At 50.1% G+C, this 16,442-nt stretch overlaps 1 protein-coding gene across 1 annotated transcript; it reads right to left on the reverse strand.

The window, feature by feature from the left end:
- Positions 1-4,512: 4,512 nt before the first annotated feature.
- LOC124693322 (pathogenesis-related protein PR-1-like) lies at positions 4,513-5,052 on the reverse strand. Its single transcript, XM_047226798.1, has one exon. It carries the CDS (start codon positions 5,047-5,049, stop codon positions 4,513-4,515), a length of 537 nt encoding a protein of 178 aa, XP_047082754.1. The 5' UTR covers positions 5,050-5,052.
- Between the last annotated feature and the right edge of the window lie 11,390 nt (positions 5,053-16,442).

A 16,442-nucleotide genomic window follows, 5' to 3' on the forward strand; every position in this document is an offset into this window, starting at 1 on the left:
CGTCGAACAAGACCTCTACGGTCCACCGGCAGAAGCCGCAACTTGTTTCCCGCAGGGTCACCCCAGTCGGCTCCCGTTCGGCAAAAAAATCGGCAAACTTGTCCGTGAACTTCTTCTTGCTGAAAGGGTCGTCGTTGATAAGGACGATGACCTCAAAGTACTTGTCGTGGGGGCACTCCTCTTCCTCAGGCAGCAACGAGACTTCTCGTTGCGTGTCTGGGGAAACGGCAACGTCGCTGCGCGAAAATTAATTTGCATTGGCCAGATTAGGCGACATGTGCGCGGCAATCTGCATCGCTGACGAGGCTTGCCCTACACTTGTGACGCGGGTTTTGGTTACATCCAACGCCTCCGCAGCTTCTCTTGTGTAGTTGGGATGGGATCGGGACGCCATACACTATAGTGGCCCGCGTCGAAGGAAAAAAGGGTTTTGAGACACGACGGCTGAGAGTGTTCAAACATTAACGGTAACTCAAATATTTTCGGGGTACATCGCGGCTGAAGATGCTCTAATTTGGTTGTAGCCGTCATATATATATACAGTCGTGTACAATTGCACGGGCCTGGGTAGTGTCTAAACTACTAGTGACATGGCGATGAATGCGCGAGACCTGTAACTTGGGCAAGGCACCGCGGAGTTGGAGGAAAATTGAAGGAGCTGGGGCCGCACCACACCACACCACACAGCATCGGATTCCAACTGCCCATGAGGACATGAGGCCGTCGTTCTCTGTCAGAGCGAGAGAGCAGAGGAGGCCCAGGCTAGCTCCTGCATCATCGATCCTGTCAAAGTGGCACATGCGCCAGCCAGCCTCACCTGTTGCTCGTCCCGTTCAACAGCTCACTCGCTCCAGGAATCCAATCGCCTCAACTAAAAGCCACCCTAGAAAGTGGACTTTGCGCGTCACCATTCTCTTCTTTCTTGCAAGTGCTAAACCGAGATGCCAAGACGTGGGAAATGGAGTCAGGCCTCTTTTTATTGACCGAAAACTCAATCAGCTAGGCCATCTCCAATGGAGCGATGACTGTTTGCGTTCGTGCTGTCAAAAAATGCGTCTGCACCATGTTTTAGTAGGGCGACGCATAGTGACCTGGTCATCGAAGACGCAAACGCAGCCCAAATATGCGGCAAGTTTGTGTCTCTGCAGACGCAGCGAGGTCGCGCCGAGCGTCCACCTTTTCTTACCCGGTCCCCCACGTGAAGGACAATGAAATCGACAACGCGGATTTGCTTTATTTTTCCCTTCTTTGCTGCCCTAGTGCGACGCCACCAGCCCACCACCCCAACCCCACCACCGTCGCCCCGCCGCAGTACACGCCGTCTCGGGCCTCACTGTGCTGGAGAACATAATCTGAGTAGGGTAGGTTCTGGGGTGCATCTGTCACGTGTTTGGGGGCCAAACATCTGCCGGTTGCGCCGCGCTGCCTCGCCGCCCACGACCTATTCGGTCAATTGCGCCGGTAGGTTTCTTACTCATCTTTTGGGCGCTATTGTGGGCGACCATTGATCCGTAGTTGCTACACACTCAGAAGGACATGTGGAAGATGCTGGACAAGTTCCGCGCTGTGGTCATTGACTCCTCTTCCGACGAAGAGTTCGATCACATGACGCAGACCATGGCTACTGCTGCGGCCTCCATCCTCCACAAGCACAATGCCAGCCAGATGCCGGTGCACTGGGGCTCTGCGAAGGGCCGCTAAAAAAACCTGCCGCGCAAACAGAGTGGAAGGGCACCTCCGGCTCCACGCGAACTACTTCGACCTCACCAATCCGGTGTTTCCAGAGAAAATGTTCTGACGTCGGTACAGGATGTCAAGGTACCTGTTCACGGTCATTCTACGGGGCGTTAGAGACTACGACCCGTACTTCCAATGCAGGCCCGATGCAACATATGCGCTAGGTCTCACCTTGTACCAAAAATATTCCGCAGCTATTCGCATGCTATCTTATGGAATGGCTATATATTCGACGAGTATCTTCGAATGGGTGAGAGCACCTGCCTTGAGTCCATGTACCGGTTTTGCCGAGCTGTGATTGCCGTGTTCGGAGAATATTACTGTAGGGAGCTAACAATTGAGGATACAAGGCGGTTGTTGTGTATGAACGAATTTAGAGGGTTCCCAGGAATGATCGGCATCATAGATTGCATGCACTAGGAGTGGAAGAACTGTTCATTTGGATGGCAGGGTCAGTACAGCGGCATGCGGAGGGATGCATTGTAATTCTTGAAGCAATGATATCTCAAGATATTTATGGATTTGACATTCATTCTTTGGCTTGGCCGGTTTCAACAATGACATCAATATGTTGCATCGATCACCGTTTTTCAACAGACTTATGCAAGGCACAACTCCCCGGGTGAGCTACGAGATTAATGAAAATGAATATAACAAGCCATATTATCTTGTTGATGGCATCTACCCTAACTGGCCACACTGGTGAAGACTGTCCGTAGTCCAAACACGAAAAAGACGAAGAGGTTTGCCAAGATGCAAGAGGCTTGCAGAAAAGATGTGGAGCATGGATTTGGTGTGCTCCAAGCTCGGTAGACAATTGTCCGTCACCCGGCAAGAACATGATCGCTAACGACCATGCGTGAGGTGATAACCTGTTGCGTGATCATGCATAACATGATCGTTGAGAACGAGCCTTCTAATGGCCGCAATGAGCACCAATGGGATTTCCAAGGTGAGATGGTTTCGACAATCTCTAGGGCATTATCCTGACAGCAGTATCTACATATGAAAGTTGAAGTCACTGACGAGAACATGTCCACACGGATCTGATTGAGTATCAGTGGGCATTGGCTGGCCACGAACGCAATGCGTAGATGTCAATATCATCTTATTTTTATGTAAACTTTTAAGAATTTGGATGTAATAACTGGGATTAGTTTAAACCTGTTAATTTTGTTCGTTAAAACATCCCAATTCATGCGGACCCGCAAATGCGTCGCCCCACTGGAGGCACCCAGGTGCAATTGACGCGCGGTCAAAAGCGACCAATTTCCTATCCGCTGCCTGACGCAAACAGACGCGCGCTACCATTTTGCGCATCCGAAATACGTCGCCCATTGAAGATGCCTTTAGGATATCTCTAGCGGTCCGAACTTAAAACGGACACGAAAAATGATCGCGTGTTTACCGCGTCGGGTCAGGAACGCGAAATAGGTCTTGGGGAAGGAAGGATTGATCGTTTCCGTTTGGGGGTGCCCTCAACGGCATGACGTATTTTGGTTGTAAATTGTTTTTCATTGCTTTTAATTGCAAAATAGATATATTTACATAGATTTTGTTGCGTAACTTAAAATATTGTAAAATGATGAAACCTATTGTCATGGTCCTCAGCTTCTTTGCTGCGGAGAAAGAAAACCCAGTATGCGCTTAGAGCATGTCTAACATGTCCCGTATTTTTTCGCCCCGTAAAACGCGAGTAGAGGGCCCTGTATCCGGTTTTCACGGGCCGAAAACTCGGACGAGCTAGCAGAACCCGTATCCCCACCCCGTAAAACAGAATATTCTGTTTTACGGGGTGGGGATACGGGTTCTGCTAGCTCGTCCGAGTTTCTGGCCCTCAAAACAGGGTTTTAGACAGCAAGGAGGGAGGAGAGGGCGTGGCCTTGGAGGGCGGTGGAGGCGCGAGGCCGATGCGGCTGATTGCCTTTGTCCGCACCTTGGCCGGCGCGGCGCCCCTCGGCCCGGCCACCTTGGTCTTCATCATGCCCGCCTTCTTGGCAGCCGGCGGGGCTTCGGCCGGCGAAGCTGCCGCCCCCGCAGGTGCTTCGAAGAATTGCTTCGGAAACCTCTTCCTCTTCGACGGGATGGTGGCGGAGATCATGGCCGACACGACGCCGGCGTTCGACGCACCTCCGACGGGGACATCGACCAGCGCGGCCGGAGGAGATGCATTGCCGGCGGTAGGCGGCTCTTGCGGACGATCCATGGCAGCGGGATCAGGCCGGGAAGGGCGCGGCGGAGGAGATCGGGCGGCGGCAGCGGCGTTTGGCTTCAGCGAAACCCTTCGCGCGCAGTGGAGTGGGCGATACCGGTTTGACCCTCTATCCCGCTTCCACCCTGCACAAGTAGGGGGCAACGACCCGCCCCGTAATCGAAAACAAGAAAAAACGATGCGGGGCTGTTTTTACGGGGCGTGCTAGACAGCCAGGTAGAGCCGAAACCCGTATATCGACGGTTATTATACGGGTTTGCCCCTTTTAAGGGGTCTGTTAGACATGCTTTTAGCACACGATTCATTTCAGATTCTGTTTGTAAACTCGACAATGTACTCCCCCATTGTAGCTCACTACGGAGTATAAATGTAAAACGTAGAAATAGAAGTAAATATACGTATTTTGTACATTCGTCGCATCACCATCGATTCATCTTAAATTCTTCGTGGTGAGCAGCAATGAATAAGGACAGCAAGACAGTAGCAGGCCGCGCCGTGCTGGCCGGCAATCGACCTGCAGAGAGAGACGTAGCGGGGCAGCGACGGCGGCGCGCGGCAGCCGGTCAGTAGGGGCGCATGCCGACGTAGTTGCCCGGCGGGTCGTAGTTGCAGGTGATGAAGGTGCCCTTCCCGTTGTAGCACTCCACCATGGCGCACCCCACCCTGGTGCTCTGCCGCCACACGATCTGCGTGTAGTGCCCGCACATCCGGCCGTTGCAGCTGTTGGCCCAGTAGTTGTACTGCGGCTGCTCCGCCAGCCACGCCCCCACCGCCTGCGCCGGCGACCACCCCGTGCCGCTGCCCCAGAACAGGTTCTCCCCGTACGGCCCCGACGAGTGCACCAGCGCGCAGTCGTTGCGCCGGGACTGCGCGTACCACCGCGCGTACGACGCCACGCGCTCGTCCCACCTCAGCGGCGGCAGCCCCATCTCCGCCCGCGCCCCGTTCTGCTGGGACAGGAACTGCCCCTTGAGGTCGCCGCCGCCGCCGCCCCGGGGGTAGCCGGCGTCGACGACGACGGCATTGCTTGAAAAGAGAACCGCGACGACGAGCAGTGCCACGGCCAACCAGGCTGCTCTCGGACAAGTGGAGGAGGCCATGGGTGGGAGGCAATGCTGAGCTGTGGTGGGTGGTGGGTACTGCTAGTCTGCTACTGCTTGGCTTTACTACGGCCGGGAGCTTGATATATATGGAGACTTGGAGAGGGAGCGAGCAGGAAATGTATTTTTAGATGTCGTTGGGGGAGACGAGGCCATGTTCTGCCATGATTGCGCCACACAGAGCTCCGCTAGGAAGCTCTACCTAAATCGATGTGGCTCTAATCGCTGGAATCAAATTAGCAGGTGGTGGTGGACGCGCCCAGGAGGACCTGCTTTGTGACAAAGCCTTTGTCTCCAACGGTGATTATAGAATTGATGCGGAGATTAGTTTATTATTTGGCCCTAAGCTGGTCAGAATGTGCATTGTAAAAAACTGACCAGACATATCTTGGTCTAAGTAACCACTGTATCTTTATATCTTAGGACATCTCCAGCGGCGCGACGCATTTCGGACGTCCGTAATTTCCATTTTCGTCGCACGGCGGACGCGAGACAGACCGTTTTTGTCCGCGCGTCCATTTGCACCTAGGGATGGCTCCAGCGGCCTGACGCATTTCCGCGTTTGCATCAATTATGAAGTTTCCAAACAACAAAATCAGGAATTCAACGAAGTCATACTTGTTACATTTAAATTTTTAAAAGTCTACATGAAAATAAGATAGTATTTCTCTACGCATGATCTTCATGGCCAGCCAATGTCCACTGATGCTCAATCAGATCCGTCTGCAGCTGTTTGTAGACGTTCTCGTTAGTGACTTCTACATTCATATGTAGATAGTCCTGCCAAGATGAAGCTCCAGGAAGTGGCGCCACCAACTCACCTTGGAATTCCCAGTGGTTCTCATTGCGGCCATCAGGACGGTCGTTCTCAACGATCATGTTGTGCATGATCACGCAACATGTCATCACCTCATGCATGGTCTTCAGCGACCATGTTCTTGCCGGGTACCTTGACCACGTAGAATGACCAAGAACAAGTCCTTGACATCCTGTACTGGCGTTGGAAGAGTTTTTCCGGGAACACCGGATTGGTGAGGTGGAAGTAGTCCTTGTGGAGGCGGGCCTGCCCTTCCACTCTGTTGCGCGGCAGGTTTTTGGAGCGCCCCTTCACAGAGCCCCGGTGCTCCGGCCCCGGGTTTGAGGTGAACTCGTGGATAATGGAGGCCGCAATAGTTGCCAATGTCTGCGTCGACTGATCGGACTCCTCGTCGGAAGAGGAGTCAACGACCTCCGCGCGGAACTTGTCCAACATCTTCCACATGTCCATCTGCGTGGGTACGAACTGCGGATCAATGGCCGCGCACAATAGCGCCGAAAACACGAGTAAGAAACCTACCGACGCAATTGACCAACCAGGTCGTGGGCGGCGAGACCGGACGGCGCAACCGGCAATGTTTGGCCCCAAAACAGCCGGCAGGTACACGGCGGAGCCAAGCCCGAGTACGATCCTGCTCTCCCGCGCGGCGATAACGGAGCCGACGGCGAGTACTGCGGCGATGCGGCGGGACGGCGGCGGTTGGGGCTGGGGTGGTGGCATCGCACTAGGGCAGCAAAGAAGGGGAAAAGAAGCAAATCGAATCGGTCGATTTCGCTATCCCGGACTTGCGGGACCGGGTAAAAAATGGAGGACGCTCGGCGCGTCCGCGCAGCGTCCGCGGAGATGCAAACCTGGCGCACATTTGGGTCAGGTTTGCGTCTCCACGGACGGCCCGGTCACTTTGCGTCACCCCGCTGGAGCATGCCCCAGACGCATTTCCGGTCACGGCGGACAAAAACGGCCGTTGAGCGACCGTTTGCGTCGCGCCGCTGGAGATGCCCTTACTACTAAACTAGTATGACAGTTGGCTGGACAAAGAGCGATGACTAGTTAGTCAAAGTAAACGTTAGCATTGGTAATTCTTTCAAAGTATCACACGCTGCAGTTCCATCAGCTAGGGTGGCGGTTAAAGCATCTTCAGCGGCAACCCTAAACCATACGTACACTGTAGGAGTAAATTGGTTAGTAGTCTGATTATGAAAATAAGAGAACTAGCTTCGTGCTTAATCAAGTTTTAAGTTATTTGATTTGCATCGTGATTCGGGTTAGTCATGAGTTGTAACATGACTTACAACTGAAATTTGATGACATCATCTGACTATAACGAATTTAATTCTCAGTCGACTGAGAAATAGTCACACCCTGAAAATAAACTAGGCCTTTTGTTAAGCGCTTATTTCGTATATAAAAGGTGCTAGTAATTAGGCATCTACCAAGTATTTGGCAAGTACCACCTAAACAACTTGCATTGTACATTTTCTAGTAGGACCTTAATAGCGACCTCAGTAGTTATTTCGAGCAGTTGGTTACCTAGGCAGGCGCATACGCATCTTGTGGTTGCGGCTTCTCCACGAGGCGGCGGTGCAACTCCCCACAACGGTCTTAATGCCCAGCGGCCACCATCGGCCCTCTCATCGATCCCAACGCTTTATATAGGCCTTATCGGCGTTGAGTTTCTCTCACACCGTGTCCCTCCTCTCTTACACCGCCTTTGACTCTGCCCACGCAAATCAGATCTGACCCAATGGTGAGCAACCACAAAGCTGGTGACAATAGGAGCAGCTGCAGCGGGGCGTGGTGGCCAACGGATTCCAGCTGTAGACCCTAACGATACGACCCGAATGACCCGGAGGAATGGGTAGGGCACAACACCGCCCCGCAGCAGTTGGCGGATATCATGTCGGCAGCCACGAACGAGTACGCCCTTGTGTGGTTTGTGTACGAGAGCGACAACTTCATGGAACTCACCACTACCATTGGTGCATGCGGCGACAAGGTAGGAGACTGAAGTGGTGGTGACGAGCATCTCTACTGCTCCTTCGGCTGGCGTGACTAGATCTAGGGTTAGATTTAGGTTTTCAGTTAAATTTCATTTAAAAATGTGAACTTTTCCAAAGAATTTGAATGAAATTCACTGGTTTCTAGCTGATTAAAAACTCAGATTTATTTGGAAAAACCCATTGGGGACGCCGATAAGAAGCCCCATATGGCAGCAACCTGCCTTAATAGCGCATGTCCGTAGCTCTTGCTGGAAGCCCGGAAGCCCTATTGGTTAGAGATGCTTTTAGGGTGAGTACAATTGGGTGATTTCAACCTTCTTTTAGAGATGTTACATCATATTTTTGATTAGTTGGAGGAGAGAGAAGGTTGTCTTTCCAGCTCCTCTAACGTGGAGAACACAAGTCAGGTAAGCTACAATTCTCTAACTTTCCTCTTTCATATTCAGATGATTAAGCAAAATTTGATCTAAATTAACTTAAACAATATAAATGTGTGGTATCCATTCACAATAATTACTTACAATCAAAATTATCACTGACTTTTTTTAGTTTATATGATTTATTTGTACAATAATTGTCTACAGTAAAATATATACAGTTGTTGCTACAATACCCTGACTTTCTTACTGGTTTTTACACTAGCAAAGCACTGTGCTTGCATGACTTGTCTCCTCTAAGTTAGAGGATTTGGTTCCGTCTTTTCTTAACTAAGAAATCATCTCTTAGGAAATAAGGGGAGACTATTTTCTCTATTGTATCAAATATGTCTTCCTTTGGCAATAAATTTTCAACCAAAATTTAATTATTAATATTAATTGCTAGAGATGAGACTATAAGAGATAATGCATTGTGCCATTGTATGACTTATATCTATTGTCTTCTCTAGCTGATCTGGCGGGGTAAAGGAAGGCATGCCTTCTTGACTATTTTACATGCCTTTAGTGGTTAGAGAAAAATAGAGTCCTTATACGCGCTGATAATGCACGAAAATTTTGTTATGGCTCGACGAATCACGAGACCCCGCCGCAGGAATCAACCAGGCAATGTCAAAAGGCTCTCTTTACAGCTCGATTGGCTGCCTTGCGAACACACTGTTAGCCTTGCTTAGCCTATAGCTGGGTGCCTGGGTACACATTACCTTGACTTAATTTCTCCCCTGAGACCTACACAATACCTTGAGTCCGCGAGTCCCTGTGACAAGGAAGTACGCAACTTAGTTTTTTTTTTTCTTCAAGGGTGACGTAAAAATGGCCAAACAGTCGATCCATATGTACAAGGTGAATAAAAGGGGATGGGCGAGAGAAATTACAGCTCTATTATGTAATGCGAGAAAGGATAAGGGACCAAAGCGCGCTGAGGGGCGCTCGGTAAGCGATCTTGAACCGCCACCGCCATAGAGCAAGGTCGTCACACACCCTCCTGCTTGAGCTCGCCGTGGGGGTTTGCCGTTGAAGACTAGGTCGTTACGAGTTTTCTAGATGAACCAGGGGATCACGACGACACCGACATGCCAAGTGTCGACAGAGACAAGAGGGGGAGCCTGCATGTCCCAGATGGAGAAGCGTCCCACCGGGATTGGGACATCCAGCCGTGGCCAAACCGCCGCCGAAAGCTGGCAGTCGAAGTACTGATTCCTGCCGGTCTCGACAAATGGACAAGCAACACACACATCCAAAGGCTTGCAGTTCTTGTAGAGGAGGTTGGCACGCGTGCACAATCGGTCGATGTCGGCGAGGTAGACGAAAATCTTCATGCGCATCTTACTTAAGCCATCAACTATGATCAGTTACCATGCGCAGTCAGACACCAAATATCAGTCATGCTGAAACATCGTCTGCACTGAGCATCCAACTGGCCATGTTTTCAGTCACAATTCGAAACGTTACTTGTGTTTTTAATTTAAAACTAGCCTCGTTTCTTAGAGCTAGGCATGGGCTACAATTATCCCGAAGCTGACCTACCGAATAGCCAGAAATGTGAACGGCGTCGTGCCATGGTTGGAAATTTGGACGGTTTCTGTCTGGTACGTACCTACTGGCCCAACGTGCCAATCACTGGCTGTCGAGAACGCCGCCTAATATGCGCCGAAACAAATGGAGACGATGCTGACTTTTGTGGCAGGCACACCGGCCTCCTGCCCTAGCTGAACCGGACAAGATGAGCACCACAAATTTGAACTTCTTGATTCTGTAGTTGAAACTACCCGGCTGTGAGAAGGGCTGGCGAGGTCAGGCGAAGACAGCTCGCGCGCGTTGCTGGGCGTGTATGTCATGTTCTGCACGAACCGTTGTTACTTGTTGCTTGCATTACGCTCTTATTACCCTGTCTCGGGGAGTGCATAGTAGCTGGCTGTGACGTTCAGATGCTAGGACAAAAAACAAGCCCAATCTCATTTCAAGTTGGACCTATTTCAGTCTGCAAGTGGGATGCCTCATTCAGTCCAGCAAACTGAAACTGATTGTTTCAATTATGTTATGGGTACTACTGTATAGGTTCTTGCAGACCCCGTTTAAGTTTTCCTTCGACCAAACGTGCCCATGGATGCTCGGTTACAGCATGTACGACAGCATCACCGACTGATCGTAACTGACGGTCGCTGGACGGGGGCGGTCGGTTGGCCGGCGACGAGTTTAGCCGAAAGATTGATTAGCTGTGTACCGTCAATCAGGAAATATTGAGTGGTTACCTGGCTATGTGCCATGCATGTCCTACTACCAGACTGATGCATACGCCTCTCTGTCGTCTCTACACCGTCCGGTGGCTGCTCCAAGCCGAAGCAACGGCTCATACTGCCATACCCCGTGCTGTGTTCACGAGAAACCAGGTGCGCACCGCACGTCAGTGTGGCTCTTTCACTTGTGTTCTCACTTCTCTACGGTCACTACTAAGCCAGTTTTTTACATAGGCCACTAGTAGAAAAAGGGGCAATAGGCCCGGTCCATTTGGGCCCTTTAGTCCCGGTTCAAAGTTGAACCGGGCCTAAAGGCCTCGACGCGTGGTGCGGCCAGGGAGCTCGCGGTGGAAGGCCTTTGGTCCCGGTTCGTGGTACGAACCGGCCTAGGCTCTCTGCCGCGGCAGGAATTGCTATTTCTCTCGCCGCGGCACAGGTTTAGGCCGTACCAGCGTTTCTGCCGCGGCGCAGAAACAGGCGTTTCTCCGCCGCGGCGAAGTTTCAGCAATGCATATATATCATTCAAGAAACCACAAAAAATCGTCATGAATATATATAGACATCGTCAACAGTACACGACATCGTCAACAGTACACGTAATGCATGCATATTTACAATACAACATCTCCTCGACGAATTTCCTCCACCGTCACGATCTGCCGATAGTGCTCTCCACCTGGGGTAAGGGCCTCGGTAATAAAAAATCCCGCGATTTCCTCTTGAATTGCTTTTATTTGATCCTCCGTTATGAGAGTGTCCCGCAGGCGTATCATCTATATTTAAAAAGGGAGATCAATCAGGGAATGGTGTTTTGGCACATGGGAGCATATGCTCCCTTTATTTTAAAATGCATCTTACATACATTTTGAAATTTCAAAAAATTGAAACGAAAAATTCGAACGTACATCTTCACGTGCTAGACGCTCACAATGTTGTTTCATAAAAATCCGACTTGTCGTGTGACGTGTGTAAAAAAGACAAAATTCAATGCTGAAAATAAGTCTTTTCAGGAGATAAATTTTCTCTTTTTTACACAGACCACAAAACATATTGGTTCCTCGCGAAACTTGACGAACGTACGTATATTGTGGAGATGTACATGTAGAATTTTTTGTCAAATTTTTTTGACATTTCGAAATATAACTTTTTGATAGAGGGAGCATATGCACCCGGGAGCCGAATTGAATTTCCGGATCAATATATGAATGGAACTCAATACAATAGATGGTACTAATTAAGATTAATTGTGAAATTTTGTTATCGTACACGAGTGTGGTGTATACGGGCATCCCCACCCTTGGGACAGGCCATGTCACGCATGAAGGTGCGTACGTAGTATCCACATAAGTTATTCCCTTGTTCTCGCCTCATACACTTTACGAAAAAATATTTCGATCAAACTAATAATCAAGCATCGTATTGAAAGTAAATATCATATATAAAGTTTCACGGACATAGCTATATATATAGTACTACTTACAGTGGTAATCTTCAAATGTAAGCTCCGGTTTCCATTTACCCGGAACAATATTGATGAACCGTTTCCAAGCCCCGCCCGGCAAAAAATAATGAGTAAATAAGTAATTGATTAGTTGATGATATCTTCGAATTAGAACAGATGAAGATGCCAATACGAAATTGATTGAAACTACCTCCGGAGGATGGCAGCCATGTCCGCCCATTCCGCATATTCTTTACGTTTCGAGTCCATGACTTTTACGACTCCAAGGGGAAGATCAATGATTAGGAGAATAAAGTGGAATCCGCACAAGCATAGCTCAATGATTACGAGAATAAAGTGGAAGGTGCACAAGCATAATGTATGTTATATATAACACTCACTTGAAGTTGTAGGGAAAGAACATATCCTCTTTGTCTGCTTGCTTCTCTAAAAACATTACGATGTTGTCCTCTGTGTCCTTGGCGAAGTTTCGAACCGTAACTTCATGAACTGTGTTTGGGTCTATGAACCCCAGCGGTAGGAGCTTGCCTCTTTTGTATTCCAGCTTCTTCATTCTGCATAATTAAATGTATAGCGTACACAAAGAATATAATGAGGATAATTGTTAGTGCAAATGAATGAGCTACAAACTTAATTACACAAATAAATCACTTACGAGCGTAGCAACCGATGACGGCTTTGTCGAGGGCGTCTTAATTGAATAACCGAAACAGCTTCTTCTAACTCAAGGTTTATCTCGTCTTCCCCCGGAAGTAATGCTCATCTCTAAGATACACCGTGAGGTAGGCTTCACCTCTTCGACAGGCTTTCAGGTACCATTCATGCAACCTTCGCATCTGAGTCCCTAGACGCGCGAGCTCGCCAGGTTTGACGAGATCAGATCCGTATCTATACTTGTTTACCACTTGAGCCGTTGGATAGTAATCTTCGTACTCAACTGATGCTCCCTGAGCTCTAGCCGCCCGTTCGATCATCGATGCCGTCTCCGGATCATGATATGGCTCCACGATGAAGTGGGGTGCGGCCCGAATGTCCCGTCGTCCAAGCTGGGCGACTTTTTTGCTTCTTTGCTCGCTCTAGAGGACTGTCCAAGAGAGCGGTCATAATCAGCTCTCGGCTCAGGTCTCTTCATTCTCGTCTTGGCAAAGTGCTTCACCGTACGCGGTGGAATAAACATCTTCTTCGGCGCAAGAAACGCCTTTTGCTCTTCGATCCGCTCATGTGGTAACAACACCGGAGTCCGTGCCCTCATTGGAGTTGATGATCTCTTCGGAGCTGTAGGAGGTGCCGCGGACCGCTTCCTCTTTTGCTTAAGTGGAGGCGGCGGAGTCTCCCGACGAGGAGGAGGAGGCGGCGGAGTATTTTCACGCGGAGCGGACCGGTCATGGATAGGGGAATCATCATCGCGCGAGAGGAGAATCATCACGCGGAGGAGACCGCACAGGTGGCGGAGGAGGCGGAGGTGGCCTGCTTGTTGGCTTCTCACCTGGAAACACAATGTTCTCCTTCCGCCATTGCACGGTGGTTCTACGGGCTTCGCCCGGTTCTTTGATTTCCCCATCTTCACCGCGGTGGTGCTCAAGCACCAACCCCTCATAATCTCTCAACACTTCATCCACCATCACAACGAGCAAAGTCGTCTTGGACCGGACGGCAATGGTAAGACCTTGTAGGTAAGAGGATGCCGACCGCCGCCTTGAAGGATAGGTTGAAAACTTTAACATGCAGCTCACAAGCACGGCTCTCGGTGAGATCATCCACGGGGGGGGTAGCGAGGAGGCTCGACCACCTGGTCATCATCATCATCATTATCCACCTCGCCGAGAGGAAGCCACGCTGCTTTTCCGGTGTGGTTGAGATTGCGGCGGGGCGAGGGCATTGAGCAATGCGGGATCTACAGCCTTCCCCCGAGCCATCCGAGATGTAAGTACTTGGGTTACCATGGTTAATTGGGCTTTCATGGTGCTCATACCCTCCTCTAAGTTAGCCAGGCGGTCTGTTTCCCTTGCCTTCCTCTTCTCATGGCTTTTATCGAGAAATCTCTTCCTTTCCGCAGGAAAGCCATACTTCCACGGAACGGAGCCTTCGTGCCTCGTGTTCGTCCGGCGTGTTCTTTGTTCCCAAGGGCGCGTGTCGGCTCATCGTTCTCTCTTTCGGGCTGGAACAACCCCGCCTCCACGTCCCTATGTGCTCTTTCCGGGGCATCAATGGGAACCTTCGGATGAGCTTTCTTATAGATGCACTTCCCCGTTTCTCGGATCCAACGTTCCCCCAATCCCGTAGAACCACTCCTTGCACCGTTCGATCCAACCGTGTGTCCCTAATATGATCCCTTTATCGAGTCGGTTCCGCCTCAGCTGCACTCGCCACTTAGGACGGTTAGCCCCGTATCCACCGGACCCGGAATTTGGTGATATAGCTTCAACGCAGCATTTGCCTTATTTATTTCCGACCTTCTCTTAAATTCTTCGACTCCGTGCTTGTACTTCACGAATTCTTCCCGGTGATTTTTTACCTTCTCACTGTCCGGAGTCTTCTTTATCTTGATAAGGCGGCGCAATCTTTTCTTGTGGTTCTTGAATAGTTCGGCCATCTTCTTCTTGCCAAACTCGCGGAGGGCCTGCTCCATCTTGGCCTTTTCAGCGTCACCCCCCTCTTCGGATACTATGTTGAAATGTGACATGAGCTTGTTCATAATGCTGTTTTTGGCTACATCATCGATATAAAGACCTTGAGCTTCTTCCTCTGCAGACATCACTAGTCCCTTCGGCTTGTGCCATTCTCGAACGGTGATCGGGACGTGGTCCCTAACAAGCACTCCGCATTGAGCTATAAATGCCTTTGCACCTTTCTCTCGAGCAATCGGTTTACCATCCTTTTCGATGTGGGTGATGTCGTGCCTAACACCGTCATCCAACTTTTTGGCCGGGCATCGCTTCCTCGACTTTACAGAAGAAGTGCTCGATCCGGAGGGCTAAAAAAGAAATAATTCATAGTCAGTACAATTTAATTAGTTAATGCATCTAGTCGATCAACAGCGGCTTAATTAATTTATATACCTCGGTGATAACTACGGTTCGGGAGCCATTATGATGATCTTGTTCCTCACCGGCGCCATTAGGATCTTCTTCCTCAATATTCTCCGCTCCCTCACCGGAGTCATTCAAATAAGTTGCGGTGACATCGTCACCGCCATCATCCGGAATAACGTCGTCGTCGCGATCATCCGAGAGTACCGTTTGCTATGAGTTCCTCCATGAAATTTTCTTGAATTTCATCTCTGTCCATGCTTTCTACAACGACCTGCAAGCTATACATAGGAACCATCATATGATCAAATTAAGGATAATGCAGAAAACTGAAAATGGAGTTACATATAAATAAAAAACATGATATTGTGCTAAATAAAAAACTTCACTACTTTTGTACTAACGCCGCGTTCCACGACCCCGGATCGATCGATCCGGATCGGGGATCGGGAACGACAGCGGGAGCGGTAGCGGGAATTGAATGACCCTGTTTTGGGGGCGTCGCGGCAGGGGCGCCGGCGATCGGCACCGCCACGGACTCGGCACGCCCTCCTCGCTCGCTCTTTCTCTATTTCGCGACTCTAAGTCTATGTCGCGGCGGCACCGCACTACGGACTCGGCACCGCCACGGTACTAAGTCGTCGGCGCGCGCGGGCGGCGCCGACATAAATGAATCTATTTTGTTAATTTTTTTCTAATTAATAACTACACTAATTTAAATCTAACACTAACTATTTCTAACTAATTTACTAACTATTTTTGTAACTAAACTAATTCAAACTATGTACTAATTTAAATCAAACTAATTATTTCAATTCTAACTAATTTACTAACTATTTTTGTAACTAATTTACTAACTATTTTTGTAACTAATTTACTAAATATTTTTGTAACTAATTTAAATCAAATTATGTACTAATTTACAAATCATCTATTTTGTAACTAAACTAATTAATCTAACATATATAAAAACAAAAAAAACAAAAAATTGAAACTATATATGCATGGCCGTGGCGCCACCGGTCGGCCGGCCGGAGGAGGGAGAGGAGGGAGCGCCATACTGCGCGCGCGGTGGCGGCGGCGGCGGCGGAGGTCGACGGTGAGGGAGGCGGAGGCGAGGCGGTGGCGGCGGCCGGCGGTCGAGGAGGCGCGCGCGGCGGCCGGGCGCGCGGCCAGCGTGTGCGCGCGCGCGGGAGAGAGAGGAGGGCGGCGGACGGCGCGGGTGGCGGTGGCGGCGGCGGTGGCGATGGCGCGCGGGAGCGGCGGCGGCGATGACGAAGCGGCCGGCAGCGATTTCGGCAGCCGGCGGCAGCTGCTGCCGTCTCCGCGGGATTGATCTCCGCGGAGACGAAGCGTTACTGCGCTATAGCCCCCCCCCTTGGCCCCCTTTGGTCCCGTTTGTAATACAAACCGG

The sequence above is a fragment of the Lolium rigidum genome, chromosome 2 (genome assembly GCF_022539505.1).
Source record: "Lolium rigidum isolate FL_2022 chromosome 2, APGP_CSIRO_Lrig_0.1, whole genome shotgun sequence".
NCBI lineage: Eukaryota > Viridiplantae > Streptophyta > Magnoliopsida > Poales > Poaceae > Lolium > Lolium rigidum.